Genomic DNA, 16037 nt, shown 5'->3' with positions numbered 1-16037 from the left:
AGTGAAAACTTATACTTTCACACTTTATTCAACCACAAAAAGTACAACGGAGGAATTAACATGGTTAACAACAAATAAAAAACCATATCAACAAATAAAAACAAATCTATCAAAAATCATATTCAAATAAAAACAGACGAGAAATAATAAAGGTTACACATTACAATGGAATCCTAGATAAAAAAAACAATTTCTTATTGCTATCTAATAATTTAAAAAAAACTAGAACGCAAACAATAGTATCGTTCCTATGGGCAGTATTTGAGGAATATCTTCTGTTTTTAAAATACTGGCTAAGTCAAATATTGACGGAAACGTTGCTATTATGCACTAACATAAGTCACTGAAATTAGAATGCACATGAATTTTATCGCTTCTTCAAATAATATTTTTTTGAGCTTTTAGAGGGGCATGATACTAAAATATGGATTTCATTTTCAGTCCGATTTATTAAACACAGCTGACATTGTCTACTGATTTTTTTTTTTTTTCTGGGCTGAGTATATCTCTCTGTTTCTATTTTTAGGTTGGCGACGATTCAAACGGAATCCCGTAGTTCATAACAATAGATATATAGTTATGATTTCACTAACCGCATCGGTGAGACATGATCAGTGCGAATACATCAGCAATACAGTCATGGTTGATGGTATAGACCACTTTCCCGGAAGTAGCAAAACTGGGGTGCAAAAATACTCCTGCCTTGTCATGGCGGAAAATACAACCATGTCAGTTTAATGATAGTCGATAGAAAAAAAAAATATTTTTGTTACGTCGATTGTTACACCCAGGAGCACAATATCACGCGTGCAAGTTTACGTTACACCTCAATTTCATGCGAAAAGGCGGTTCATCGACTTCCGGGAAAGTCGTCTATGGCGCCACCACGTATGCAAATATAGTTTCTCAGATAGAAGATGAAATTACGTGCTCTCTCTCTATATATAAGGAGCGAACCATTATTTTTTTTTAATGTGAGCTAAGGTTATTACAAATATGCATGATTACATTTAGCAAACTTCATCGAACACTTCATCAAATAAATATTCGGCAAAAAATGCCATTTGATTTATGTGTAGTGACGATACTGCAATAAAGATAATTTTAACGGACGGCATTCCATTATCAAATCGTTTCTAGCCTTGTCTGAACATTCACGTGGCTTTGGTACCCAGTGTGAACTTGTCTGAATATACCAAATGTGATCATGCATTTGAGGAACAGATTAAAATACCGGTAGTGTTGGATGAAAATGGTACAATGTTTGTAAACTGTATCACCATAGGAACCTTGACCAAAGAGTTTTAAAATAATATACAGTATGGCACAAGTAACGTTACATATCATGTGTCCATGAAATCACTATGAATATTTTATCTGAGGCTGAGTGAAAACAAAAATAGTCAACAAAATATGTTTTTCTTGTCGTTATCCACAGCGTTGATGCGACATAATTTGTCACAGCGCCCTCTGTTCGATCTTTTTGTTTATCCCATAATGCATCAGTTCAAAATGGCAGAAGAAGTGCAAAACGTGGCTGAAGTAGTGCCGGAAGAACCGACACCAGAAGCGACGACTCCGACCGACACTTACACAATTGAAGGTAAGAAATAGGGAGTATATTTAATAAGTATTCAACAGGAGAAAAATGGTGCTGATAGCGTGCCGCTGTGCAAAGTAAACACGTCGTAAAATTGAGTGAAGATACATATTGCTTACAATAAAACCCAGTGGACACATTCACAACTAACAAGACGATTTATAAAAAGATCGTTTATTTTGATATGACGACGAAAATTGACATGTGGTTTTCATTCGATGACATGTGAAACCGGATTTTAAATAAATAAATCCAATATCGCGTAGCCCCTAAGTGCAGCAACTACAGCAATAGCTTTGTAACTGCAAGATGCAGTTTAATTTTTTTAGTGTTTTTTAGTCGGCGAACCATATGTTACAAATACAATGCCAATTTTGAACACGGGTATTGTCACAGACAATAGCTACCTACTGTGGTCGAGTCAAGGAAGAACTGCAAATTATCTCACAAAACTGTTGTGTATTTAATATGAACTGTAGATTAACATGCCATAGTGAAATTATGCATTCTGTTCAGAGCAGGTGGAAGATCCTTTACCACAATGTCCAAGTGTTTTTATTGGTTTTTATTGTACTCTTTAAAAGATGATGGATACAGTGCGATAAATACAAAATGTGATAAACGGTAGTCCATGTTATTAATTTCACAGGTTAAATTATAAGAATTTTGGTTTGATTGTTCAAAACAAAATATACGTATCGAAACTCAATAAATAAAAAAAAAAGGTTGAGAAACATGTTTTTCACTGTCCAACAAATCAGGGGTAAAATACCAAACTTTCACAGCCGAACGACCCGCTAACACAATTTGTCCAAAATCGTCATCCAACTTTAAGGACATTGTTAATTGTCTCCTGAGTGAAAATGAAATGATAATATTTTGGTTTCAAAAAACCCTGGAAAGTGTTCTATGTTTTTTTTGTAATTAGGTGTTCATATGCAAGGATTTTCTCCATAAAAACAGTGAATTCGGCAAATTGTTAGTGGTTGGCATAGCCCAAAATGACCATTTGGGTGTGAAAGTTTGATAATTTTTTTCGAATTTGTAGAAATCTTAAAAACACATTTCTCAACTTGTCTCTTTATTTAGTATCATGTCATATTCAAGATGGTGGCCCCCATAGTAAACATCAGTAAATTGTTGCTTTTATTTCATTATCACATTACACGCCAACTGACTGTGTGTAATTGCTACATGTGTGCAACAGAAGGTCTTCTTGGTGTTGAGTGGGACGATTACAATCACGACTGGGAAACTATTCTGGGGAGTTGATTTTCATTAGAACTCTTGAGTTGGCCGAAAATGAGTTTCTCTGCCTTACAAGCAAGTGCTGATGATTCAAACTTTCCAGACTGCATTGTCTGGGATCGATGTTACCACTGACCTCTTGTTACCTACTACATTGGCCAACAAAGAAATTAAATTATAAAAAACAAGAACAGAGATAAAGAAAAATATCGGCTCCATGAAATATTAAAGGACTTCATTAGCTTAGTTTTGCTTACATATGTCCACACTGACAAGCACTGTAAACGTCAACATCTCCCAAAATTTACCAATTTGACCCAGAGAGTTATTAAAGCTGACGTAATTCATGGAAGGATTTCCATATAATTTTAAATCCAAAAGTCTATTTCTTAGTTTTTTTTTAATTTGGGAAATGCTATGAGCAATTCAATGCTGGAAATAAAACTGCAGGATATTACTCCAAGACCACTAAATTACGTTTAAGGGAATGTTGTCTTCTATCAAATAGGGGTGATAAAACTGTTGGTCATCCATTCCTGTTTGGTACATGTTGAAGAATCTTTATTCAAAAAGTTGCAAATTTCTACAGAATTATTGGCTTCCTCGCTAAAGGTTTTTGGCTTCCAGATCTATTTATGGGTTCTGTGGATCTGAGAAGAAATGAATTGAATTGGAAAAAAATAAATACATTTACTTTATTTTCAAAATTTATTTGCAGTTCTACAAATTATTAAAGAAGCCCAGCAGCAACATGGTTTACGACATGGGGATCAACAAAGATACAGGTATGCACAGTTACAGACAAACTCAGACTGGTGAAACTTATGAGAACCCTCGCCTAAATTTATGAGGATTTTACACCTATATTCCTCTATAACCGCAAAAAAAGCAGTCTTTGAGAGTGTTTGTGTGTGACTATGTGGCTGCCACACACATTGACAGCCACACAGCACAGTTACTAACTTGAGCTATAACATGAAAGTAAAGATGAAGTTTTCCATTTTCCATCCATGGTTGTGGTATAAGATTAAGTTGCTGCTGTAAATTCTAATCATCTTCAAAACTATGTGAATTTGATGATTTCACTAAATCTCTGGAATTAGATTAATTTTGGGATTTAAATGAAAATGACACCTGCAGTTAGGAAATGTAGGCCACCGGTTAGCAGAATTTGTGTATGAATCAAAATCTTACTTCAGATAGTTTTGCTACCATTAAAAAAGATACTCAATTTCTCGAAATTCGGCAAGATGAGTTGAATTACAATAATGTTTATAATTCTGAAAAAAGAAATACCGGTATATGGTTACCGAACTAATTTTTCAACAAAATTACCTCGAAAGTTAATCAAAAATCTATTTTTTTTAATGATTTACAATAGGTTTGTATGGAAAAAACATTCCATCATTTTAAAAAATTTTTGTAGGTGACCTATGCTAAAAAAATTGTATGTAGTTTTGTGAGGGCCACAAATGTATTTGAATATTAGTACAAGTTATCCACGGAATAATGTGTTTACATTGAGTCCTATAGAAAATGTTCAAAATGGCCACTTTTTAGATTATTTTGCATGTTTGAAACGCATCCATTTTTCCTAGTAAAAAAAACGTTGAATATGAATGACGTGCATGTATGTGAATCATCACACAACAATGTTTGAATGATTTACTGTGATAATTTTTTTTTCATGTTTTAATGTTATGAACTACCTTAAATAAGAATATTTCAATGGAATTCCTCTTTTACATATATTTACAGAGGTTACTGTACAAGAAAGCTCAGAAGAATACGTAAATCTGTTCATTTTGTTCTGGGTCATAGAAATCGATTTAATAACAAGAAAATTACTGAAGATATTATGAAAGATTTCAAGTAAGTTGGGTATAGTTGGTGGTGGCAATTGTGTAGTTATGTTATTGTTGATAACGTAGGATACATCCTTTTTCTCATCTGTAGTTTGCTGTTGTATTCTACCTCGTTCAATAAAATCAACCTATCAGATAAATTTGCCATCAACATTATGTTATCTAAACAAAATAAGATAAAGATGTTTTTTATTTTTAGTCCCCGTTCGGACGTAGTCCGAAAACGGGGACTTATGGTTTGCCCTGTGTGCGTCCGTGCGTCCGTCCGTCCGTGCATCCGTGCGTCCGTGCGTCCGTGATCACCTGTATCTCGAACATGCATGGACCGATTAAGTTCAAACTTCACTCATACATCACACATTATATGGGACATATGCACATGCATTTTTTTCATGATCCGATTAGCGATAGCCGAATAGCGGCCATTTTAAGGCCGAAAATGCATCAAAATCGCACATTTTCACCATTCCGGACCCGGATCTCAGTTATGCATGGACGGATTTCATTCAAATTTGGTACATACATTAAACATAATAGGACCTTGATGCACGTCATTTTTTTTTTCGGATCAAGTTCGAAATGGCCGACTGGCGGCCATTTTGTTTCAAAGAATTCAGTTCTGGATCCGTATCCGAGACATGTCTGGATTGATCAAGTTCAAACTTCACACACACAAGGTACATCATGTCACAAATATGTATGTGCATTTGTTTCATGATCTCATTAACGATAGCCAAATGGCGGCCACTTTAAGGCCGAAAATGCATTGAAATCGCACATTTTCACCATTCCGGACACGGATCTCAGTTATGCATGGATGGATTTCATTCAAATTTGGTACATACATTAAACATAATAGGACCTTGATGCACGTCATTTTTTTTTCCGGATCAAGTTCGAAATAGCCGACTGGCGGCCATTTTGTTTTAAAGAATTCAGTTCTGGATCCGTATCCGAGACATGCTTGGATTGATCGAGTTCAAACTTCACACACACAAGGTACATCATGTCACAAATATGTATGTGCATTTGTTTCATGATCTCATTAACGATAGCCAAATGGAGGCCGCTTTAAGGCCGAAAATGCATTGAAATCGCACATTTTCACCATTCCGGACCCGTATCTCAGTTATGCATGGATGGATTTTGTTCAAATTTGGTACATACATTAAACATAATAGGACCTTGATGCACGTCTTTTTTTTTTCGGATCAAGTTTGAAATGGCCGACTGGCGGCCATTTTGTTAAAGAATTCAGTTCTGGATCCGTATCCAAGACATGTCTGGATTGATCAAGTTCAAACTTCACACACACATGTTACATGTACATCATGTCACAAATAGATATGTGCCTTTGTTTCATGATCTGCTTAACAATAGCGAAATGATGGCCATTTTAAGGCCGAAAATGCATCAAAATCACGTATTTTCACAATTCCAGAACCGGATCTCAGTCATGCATGGATGGATTTTGTTCAGATTTAGCACAATGTGTTGTACATATGCAGGTGCATTTCGGTCATGATCTGCTTTGAATGTATATGTCACTCAAATATGAACGGAACGGGGACGTGTCATTGACAATGACTTGTTCGTTACAGGTTCTTGTATATACCGCTGTTCAGTGCAGAAAGAGCTTGGAGCTACGCCATGCAGTTAAAACTAGAGTCAAACACGGAGCCTAGAAAGAAGTTTTATCTCTTACGAAGACTACGTAAAGCTGTAAAATACAGTGAGCAATTAGAGAACCTGTGTAGCAGCGTGAAATGTGATGCACGGTCTAAATTAGAAGCACAGGTAACCAGGGGTTGTCAATTTTAGACAAGTTCAATCAGCTGACTACTCAGTCGAAATGTATTTCAAAACCTGCTAATAATTCTGCTCACAAATCTAAGGCTTGCTTATTTATTTATCATATCATATCATATCACATACTAAAAACGCATTGAAATAGCCAGAAGTCACTTAGCAAATTTACCAGAATCCAAATTCAATCTCATTGTGAGAATATAATTTATTTAAATTTTGAACAACATCTTGAATTAACGAAACTCTAGTAAATTTGCTAATGTAAGTAAATCACGTGTTAGCAAAAAAACAAAACTTCTTGCAGTAAATACTAGCACGCTATCCCTTGCAAAATGTTTTCAAAATGACAAATTGATTTGTTGCTATCGTACGACATGCATTTTTTTCATGATCTGATTAACGATAGCCGAATAGTTAAGGCCGAAAATGCATCAAAATCGCACATTTTCACCATTCCGGACCCGGATCTCAGTTATGCATAGACGGATTTTGTTCAAATTTGGTACATACATTAAACATAATAGGACCTTGATGCACATAATTTTTTTCCCCAGATCAAGTTCGAAATGGCCGACTGGCGGCCATTTTGTTTTAAAGAATTCAGTTCTGGATCCGTATCCAAGACATGTCTGGATTGATCAAGTTCAAACTTCACACACACACAAGGTACATCATGTCACAAATATGTGTGTGCATTTGTTTCATGATCTCATTAACGATAGCCAAATGGCGGTCGCTTTAAGGCCGAAAATGCATTGAAATAGCACATTTTCACCATTCCGGACCCGGATCTCAGTTATGCATGGACGGATTTTGTTCAAATTTGGTACATACATTAAACATAATAGGACCTTGATGCACGTAATTTTTTTTCCGGATCAAGTTCGAAATGGCCGACTGGCGGCCATTTTGTTTTAAAGAATCAGTTCTGGATCTGTATCCAAGACATGTCTGGATTGATCAAGTTCAAACTTCACGCACACATGGTACATCATGTCACAAATAGATATGTGCATTTGTTTTATGATTCGCTTAACAATAACTGAATGATGGCCATTTTAAGGCCGAAAATGCATCAAAATCACGTATTTTAACAATTCCAGATCTCAGTCATGCATGGATGGATTTTGTTCAGATTTAGTACAATGTGTTGTACATATGCAGGTGCATTTCGGATCAGAACACTGAAAGTGGTCTTAGATTTCGGTCATGATCTGCTTTGAATGTATATGTCACTCAAATATGAACGGAACAGGGACGTGTCATTGACAATGACTTGTTACAATACGGTTTAAATACCATCTGAATTTACGGTGCAAAAATGGATAGGTTCTGTGGGAAAATGGTCGAAAGCAAGATCTTTATCATTACTTTGTTGTGGAATGTTTTTGATCGTATGCAAACTCTCGATACAAAGCTATTTCTGCCATGCTGATTTGACCTGAACAACTTCCTTTGACCTAACAGGTCACGTCTTTCGTTAACCAATGAAAATGCTTGTCGTACAGACACAGTTTCCTGATTATTCACAAAGTAATTTTTTAAACACAATGCGGAAGTGTATTACCATGATGTTAAAATGCGATCTGTTAACACTAATTTTGACAAAAAACAATTTTTTTTGCCTAAAAGCTGTTGATTCACAATTTTTCAAAGGTAAACTGAGGGTGGGGGAAGTATTTAAACCTTAAACCTTTCACGGCCGCCAACATGTCTAATCGAAGAATAGTTTACTCGTTCACACCCCATTCACAATAGACTCAATGGATACGATTATTCGGAAAAGTAAAACTATGTTCAATGACCAGGTTTCACGACTCGACGATCACATTTTTGCCGTTTGGAAAACTACTATTCAAAAGAAATTAGATTATTTCAGTATTGCAACATCGGGGTTCATTCCGAGTAAATAACAGAATAGAAAAGGTGCGAACTATGTTACGTACGTTTGCTCTGAAATTAATGTGAGTTTTCTTGTATAAGTTGGAACCAAACTACCGTACCAGTCATGATTTTTATGCATTGAAATGCACATTTTACATGCATATTTTAATAAATTTCGCCGACGCCCCGGTAAAAACACCCTGCCCTCAACTTGTTAAATGTCTAAATACACAGGGGTGGGCTTATACTCGGGGGGGGGGGGGGGTACGGTACTGCATATTATAATTAAATTGTGAAACCTGTTTGTCTCTTGTGTGTATGAAAATTGTAGATGCTCAAATAACCCACCCCCAGAACCACACATATGTCACTGAGTGAGATTGGCGTAAGTTGAGATAGCATATTGTCTGTGTCAAGCGATAGCAATTAGGGATTATTTTATTCTTAAGGGCTGATATGTGGACATTTTCACCACCTGGCAACCATCCTCGGTGAAAACAAGAGCTGAAAACCCTCAGGTTTAATATTATTTTGAGCTAATTGTTGGGACTCTCCTGAACAGTGCAACAATTCTACTCTATTTGGTTGTTCAGGATTACCTCACAATTGAGCTGCGCCATTTTCCTGACTTCAGCTGTTTTAACTGATTCCTCGACCGGTGTTACAAAGCAGCTTAAGTATAGCCCATAGAAATACATTGTACACTGTGGTGCATGTACAAGCAATGCAAGATAGGATGTTCTGTAACGTAGCACCGCCCTGTGAATACTTGAAAGATATTGAGTGTGAATGACAGATTCCAATTATTGTTTACAGGCTTATTCTGCATGGATGAAAGCAACATTACATTTTGAGTTGAGTGAATGGCAGAGTGCTATTGAATTATTCAGTAAAGCAAAGTAAGTACAGCCCTGACATGTGGAGCCTTTTACTATAAACTTCAAAAGTAGCTTTGCACATCTGACAGTATCTCATGTACTTTTACCAATTGACAATTGTGATGGCTTACTTGTGATATAAAGTGGTTTTCATCATTTTATTTCAATCATTTCTCACTATGAGAGAAGTGCACATAAACAAAAAATGGCATATATTTTATGTTGAATCTTTAAAATTATTTTGACCCAGGAAGTACCTTTGTCATTTATGTAAATACATGCACTAATAAATCAAATACTAGTATCGCTTACACAAGTTGTTTAGCAAAAATCTCCAAATAATTAACACATAACTGTGTTTTTATGTTAGAACCATCTACGAGAAACTTGGAGGAGCATTGGATGATGAGCAACAAATTCTTTATAAACAGCGAGTGGAAGAGATAGCGCCAAATATACGATATTGTGCGTATAATATTGGTGATGAAACTGCCATTGATGACTTAGTGCAGATGAGATTGAAATCGGGACCGGCTGGTGAACTCTCTTCCAATCTTGATGTAAGTGAGATTCTTGATTCTGTTTTTTTTACACAAATTTGTCACCTTGTAAAAAATATCTATACTTGTTTACAACCCATATTCTGACTTTTCAAAAAATTTTTATGTTTTCAGATGCTAATTCAACAAACCCGTGAGAAGCAATCAGCAACTCTGAGTGAGGTCACCTGGAGAGGGCGCACTGTTGGTGTCAAACAGGAGCAAATCAGAGTATTTTTACTGAACGTGCAACAAAGTGAGGATGAAATCAACAAGGCGACAGACTCGGAAACCAAAATATCGGTTTATGATACGCTATTACTCGAGTGTCGTGATGTGATACAAGAATTACGAGATGAAATCAAAGCGGATCCAGTAAGTATATTGTTTTCTTGTACATGTCCTTGTAAGGTAATGGAAACATTCCAGTTCATTCCTGCAGTTATTCAATATAGGAGTACTATACCAATCGATAGACAACTAGTACGAATTGACCAAAGCCGCATTGTGGCTTAAAAGATCTGTTGACATATTGTGAAGAAATGAGAATTGGAACCTATGTAATCATGCAAAATTATTTTTTTTCCATTAGAAACAGAAAACTCAGAAAGCAGACGGCAGGATATCTAATTTAGAGTATCTTCATAGTTATGTGACATACATTAAAATAAGTAAGACGATAGATCGCAATAAGCTAATGGTAGAAACCATGAAAGATAATTTACCTGGTGGCGAAGTACAGGAAGGAAAGAAGATGACCAAACCGCAGGATATGATACGATTATATGATATTATAATTCAGGTATGTGTACAGCAGTTTCAGTGAGGCGTAAAATTACCTCCTCACTTGTTAGTGTATTTTAAAGGTGCATCTTTGGCATATTTGCGGTATGCACTAATGGATATTGCAGGTGCGATTCTATGGTTCTATGATACCTGCAGTTTTGGTTTATATGTGCTTCTGATGAAACAAATACTGTATAAGTAATTCTGAGCCCAAACTGAGGGCTATTATCTCAAATATGTGCCAAGTTGTGTGTCGTATCACCAAGATACCTCATTTGGTATAATTTTAACAAATTACAAACTATGAAAGATGCAAACTTGCCAGACGTTTAGATAATGTCATCTATTTGAGTCAAAAACTAAATTGAAAATTATCAAATTATCTGAAGAAAAAAAGCTGTGGATAACACTGATTTTGCTTATATAGATACATTTTATTTATTTGCAGACATGTATGTATGTGTGTATGTATTTGCATATTAGTTTGTTCATGTGGTGTTTGGTCGTAAGGATAGGTTTACTATGACTAGGTAGTTGGAACATAATTACTTGTATCCTTGGGGGCGGAGCTACGTCACAGACGTTCTACGTTGCTAAGACGCGCACCACTGTACCACGTATTTCTATGGGCTTTGTGCGCGCTGCTGTGGAACGCCGATGGAGCCGGTGAAAACTCGAGAAAACAACACAAACTCAACTTTGAAGTAATCCTGAACAACCAAATTCATATATGTTACACACGTAGGGCTAATCTTGTTACACTGTTCAGGGGACTCTCAACAACCATCGCAAAGTACCATTTTCTGCGGGTTTTGGGTCTTTGTTTTCACTGCGAGGGTGGCCAGGTAGTAGAAAATGTCTGGATGTCTGCCCCGAGGATACTGTATTTTCTGTAATAGATGTGCATGTGAACCCTAAATGTCAATTTTGATTGAATTTTAAGTTTGTTATAATTATCGGTAAGAATAATCAGCTGTGTTTAAAATTGAGTGCTGTATTTTTGTGCATGTCTGGACTATTTCTTTGATGATGTGAAATAAATTTGTTTGAACAATAATTATTTTGATTTTGTATTTATACCACTAAGGTTGGTATCATTAGAATACTGGCAAAGCAATGCAGTTTGTCTTTTAATCCTAACTGTATTTGGTTTTATTTTCAGAATTTGACGGATATTTCTCAACTTCCCGGTTTAGAAGATGACGATAAGTTAAAAGAAGAGATTGATTATGAAATTTTAGTTAATAAAGCGTTTAGGTAAGTTGAAAACAAAAAAACTTGTAAATGAGAAACAAGATTACATTCCTAGTAAAATGCTAACAAAGAATAACTAATTTTTTTTCTTTGTTAAATAATATTACTTAGCAGCCATAACTTTATCAGTCTCAACTTTTCATCGATTCGTGTTTCTCTGTTACAGATGTTTTTATGTTGCTCAGTCGTACTCCTTTGTTAAAAAGCGAGTGGAGGCCTCAGCATTGTATGAAAGAGTTCTACATTACACTGGCATAGCAAGAAAACAATCAAAAACTGCATCAGGGCAAAACAATAAAGTAAGTGTAATGATTTGAGGCTATGACGTTTAGTTTAGTTATTTGCATAATGATATTCCATTCGTTCCGGGCCTAGCAGTTGAGCAATAAACACCTTGGCTACAAGTACTCCTCTCCAGTGCGTTATTCTCCTCCCAGATTTGGTGACCAATACTGACTTGGTTCACTCTACCTTGAGAAGTCTGTTCTCAGTTTACAGTCTGATTGCGTTGCATATCTGCTTCACTGATTTTCCCAGAGATCCCGTTTATGGTTGCTGCATTGGCATTTTTTGTGACTGTCTACATTTCATTCTCTGTTTTTGCAGGATTTGCTGACTAAAATAGAGGAATTGACGAGGATAGTGAAAGGATTAAAATATTCAATACATGCATCCGCTATATTAGGTAAAGAAATCTTTAGAGCATGTCATTTGACCGTATTCGCAAATGACCGACCGCCCAAGAATTCGTTGAGAGAGAGTCACAAGGCGGGTTTTTGCCCTCTAAATAATCTTTTATTTGCTCTCGTCAGTCTGATCGCTGTTATATCGATATATGTTGTAACCATGGTTATGTGGACACGATAAAAGAAGAGAATGGAACATTGAGAGGCAAACCTCAAATCTTGTGGCTCTCTCAGCATCCTGTTGCATTTAGTGCATTGACATACAAATTATGTTGTACTTTACCCATAATCGTTTGCTGGAAAATCAAGATGATAGACAACACATTATCAAGTTTAATATCAGGAGAATGAAAAGTGATATTAAAAACGTAAATTGCATTCGACTTCATTTGTAGAGTTCTTTTATCTGGGAGCATTGTGTTGTTTGCCCGGTCTTCTCCTTTAATGGGGGACAGGATGATGTCATTTCCCACTTCTGCCAATTTGTGTTACGAGTAGAGTTCACTCACTTTGACTGACTCGTTTATTTTTACATTACTATAGATACACAAGACATGACAGAAGGCGTGTCTCAACTAAGTGTACAGAACAACAAACCACTTATAGACCGACTTGAAGAATATCGCGACGACCCCAGCCTGCTGACGCGTAAACCCAATCTAGTCACATTCCCACCAAACTTTCAACCAATCCCATGTAAACCGTTGTTCTTTGATATTGCATTCAATCATGTTGAATTCCCATCACTAGAAGACAAGGTAGAACAGAAGAAAGCGGCGGGTGGTGGACTCACTGGCTTTGTTAAAGGATGGTTGTGGGGTGGAAAGAAATAAAGCCTGAGGCAGGCCGAACAGCTTTGATATGTTGCGAGTATCGGCTATGACAACAAAACGGTTGCCAAGCAAACAAAGCAGTTATATTTTTTTTCTGTTGTAAATACTGAGCATTACAGAATTGGACTGGATGAATACAACTGGTTGGGTTATGAGCACAGATTGTAAAGAACTGTATGCATGAATTGTTACATGGAGGAAAATACCACTAATGTTAACGTATGAAATAAAATTCACTCGGCATTCAATGCGTTTCAATGGTCATTATGACATTTTGAATCAACATGTATTCTTGAATTCAACTGCATCTCAACCTTGCAAAATGGGTCACAAGGGAAGTTGTATTAAAATCAAAGAAAATCACTGAATTGTTACTGTACATCTATAAAGTGCCCCTAAAATACACTTAAACCTGCAGATGGCCAAGCATCGACACATTCAACGATTACAATAGAATAAGTCTGGGGAGGGGGTCTCCTGTATATCTTATTTGCTCTATTGGTAGTGCATGCTCTTATGTGAATGTCAGTGTAAGGCCTGCTTATTGCTAATGAGAGTGCTCCCACAGAACTCGTATTGGATGGGGTACTTTAACTGCTAGTATGGGGTAGCCAAGACAATAGTACTGGAAATGAAATATAACAAAAAATGTCAGTGTAAGGCCTGCTTACACCTATGACAGAGGGTTATGTATGATCATAAGTAAATGCAATGTTTGGTTTACATGAGTGATGATATACAGTAAAACACTACCTGCATGCGTGCGTGCATTGTTACCAAATTGACAAACTAAATTAACAATCCATGCATCTGCAACAAAAAAAATATCCTATAGTTAAAATAGATTTCATGTTAAATTCTCTGCATCTTGAAATTGAAAGGTGATATTGTAGTGAATAGTCTGTCAATCTTTATGCACGAGTCTTTGCACATGGGTACCATGAACACCGAATATACGTCAATATGAGCTGCACAACTGCTGGTGCTTTAATTAATTGCTTGGCTATACGATCCAATGAACTAAAATAAACTATGGAAAAAAATTGTGCAATAAGGATTTATAATACAAGGGTGTGTTATGCGATTAAGATCTCGTTCACATCGTCAGAATATCACATAATTGCAAATGAAACCTAAATTTCTAGAAATGCTGATGCAAATTAGTCTGAAAGAACCGATTCATGCTCATCGCAAATCGTTTTTTGGTAGTGCATAGTGTGTAATATGTACACTATACGTTTTTAAGTAATTGAAGATTTCCAAGCACCCATGGCGTTAAAATATACAAACTTTAATACATTTTACTAGATAAATATTAATTAATATTAAGGGATTTAGTAGTTTGCTGTTAATTATGTTAAATGGATGGTGAGATACGACTAGTTCGAACACTCATGGTGACTGTCAGAAAATGTTATGCTATGTACTACTAATGAGCCATTACAGTATTTGTATGATTTGATGTGGATGGCAGAAATCTATTGAGTACCAAAATAGTATTACTAATAACACAACTTGTAACTCGTATACAGTGCACGGTAGAAACATGTACCCAAATTTCCTAATGTTATACGAATGTACCTACCCCCAGCTTTATTTAAATCAAATAAAGATTGGCTCCAGAGCTCAACATTGTGTAATCCATACTTCGTGCACATATGCGACGTATCAGCAACTACTAATTCATGCAAATTATAGTTTTTGCCAATTGACTATGAAATAACTCGTTATGTTTTATACTTTTATTGTCGGTAGGTCAATTTGACTTCCAACAACAATTTTGAATTTATAAATATTTCATACATTTGTATTTATAAAATGATTATAATGTTCACGGTTTTCTGCCACGCACTGTATCCAGGTGACAGTCAGTGTATTTATAAATGTACACATGTGCAGTCATTGACTTTGAACCCCAGTTGTCTGGTGATCCAGTGATCAGGGAGTTCGGATGCTGAATTTTATTTACACTCTGTTGATAATAAACAACTATTCAAAGCTATACCAGACTTTGTGTAATAATTTGTCATAAGAGCGTGAAGAGTATAATCTAAATGAGTTGGAAATTACTGGAAACTCAAAGCTGTTTGTGAATGTAATTGTTTACTGTGCCCTTACCTTAGAGTGACCAATTATTCACACTGATCGTCGATCTGAAAATCATTGGTTTGAATAGTGTGTATTGCTAATTTCTCGGATACACCATATTCTATTCCATTGTATTGTAAAATGCGTATTCATGACATTATCACATGTCATTGAAATGTGATTTTTTCAAAATAGTGACTGGCAAACATTTGTAACATAAAAATGATCAATTCTAATACTTGATTTTTTTTTTTATTGTCAGACTGAATTATTAACAGGGACTGTCATTTACAATTGTTATGAAATGAAATGTGGAATTTAAAAAAAAAATTATTAAAAATATTGCAATTTATTGCTTTTACCCAATTTCTAAAACTTAAGTAACTTGTCAGCGTAGTGCTGACACTCTTTGGCTACCCACGCTCCTTTCTGATTTTCAATATATTTTTATGTTTGAGCAAATGAGAGTTACATATTTCAATGTGATGACTTTCAAAAATTACAAATAAACGAAGACGCAAAAATGACACTAACTCGTACTCTGAACTTGTAATTTGTGAGAAAAAT

The 16037-nt window shown here is 35.7% G+C and overlaps 1 protein-coding gene across 1 annotated transcript; it reads left to right on the top strand.

Annotated features, from left to right (window-relative positions):
* The first annotated feature begins 1501 nt into the window (after positions 1-1501).
* LOC100370271 (signal recognition particle subunit SRP68-like) lies at positions 1502-15384 on the top strand. The gene is made up of 12 exons (XM_085502259.1): positions 1502-1603; positions 3567-3633; positions 4607-4720; positions 6315-6510; positions 9223-9305; positions 9655-9844; positions 9959-10198; positions 10416-10625; positions 11772-11866; positions 12030-12162; positions 12470-12548; positions 13093-15384. Exons 1-12 carry the CDS (start codon positions 1513-1515, stop codon positions 13380-13382), a joined length of 1788 nt encoding a protein of 595 aa, XP_085358385.1. The 5' UTR covers positions 1502-1512; the 3' UTR covers positions 13383-15384.
* Positions 15385-16037: the final 653 nt, after the last annotated feature.

The sequence above is a fragment of the Saccoglossus kowalevskii genome, chromosome 8, assembly GCF_978046115.1.
Source record: "Saccoglossus kowalevskii chromosome 8, keSacKowa6.1, whole genome shotgun sequence".
In the NCBI taxonomy this organism is placed as follows: Eukaryota; Metazoa; Hemichordata; class Enteropneusta; family Harrimaniidae; genus Saccoglossus; species Saccoglossus kowalevskii.
Note: the sequence above shows the minus strand (reverse complement) of the source record. Positions and strands in the feature narration are given on the sequence as shown.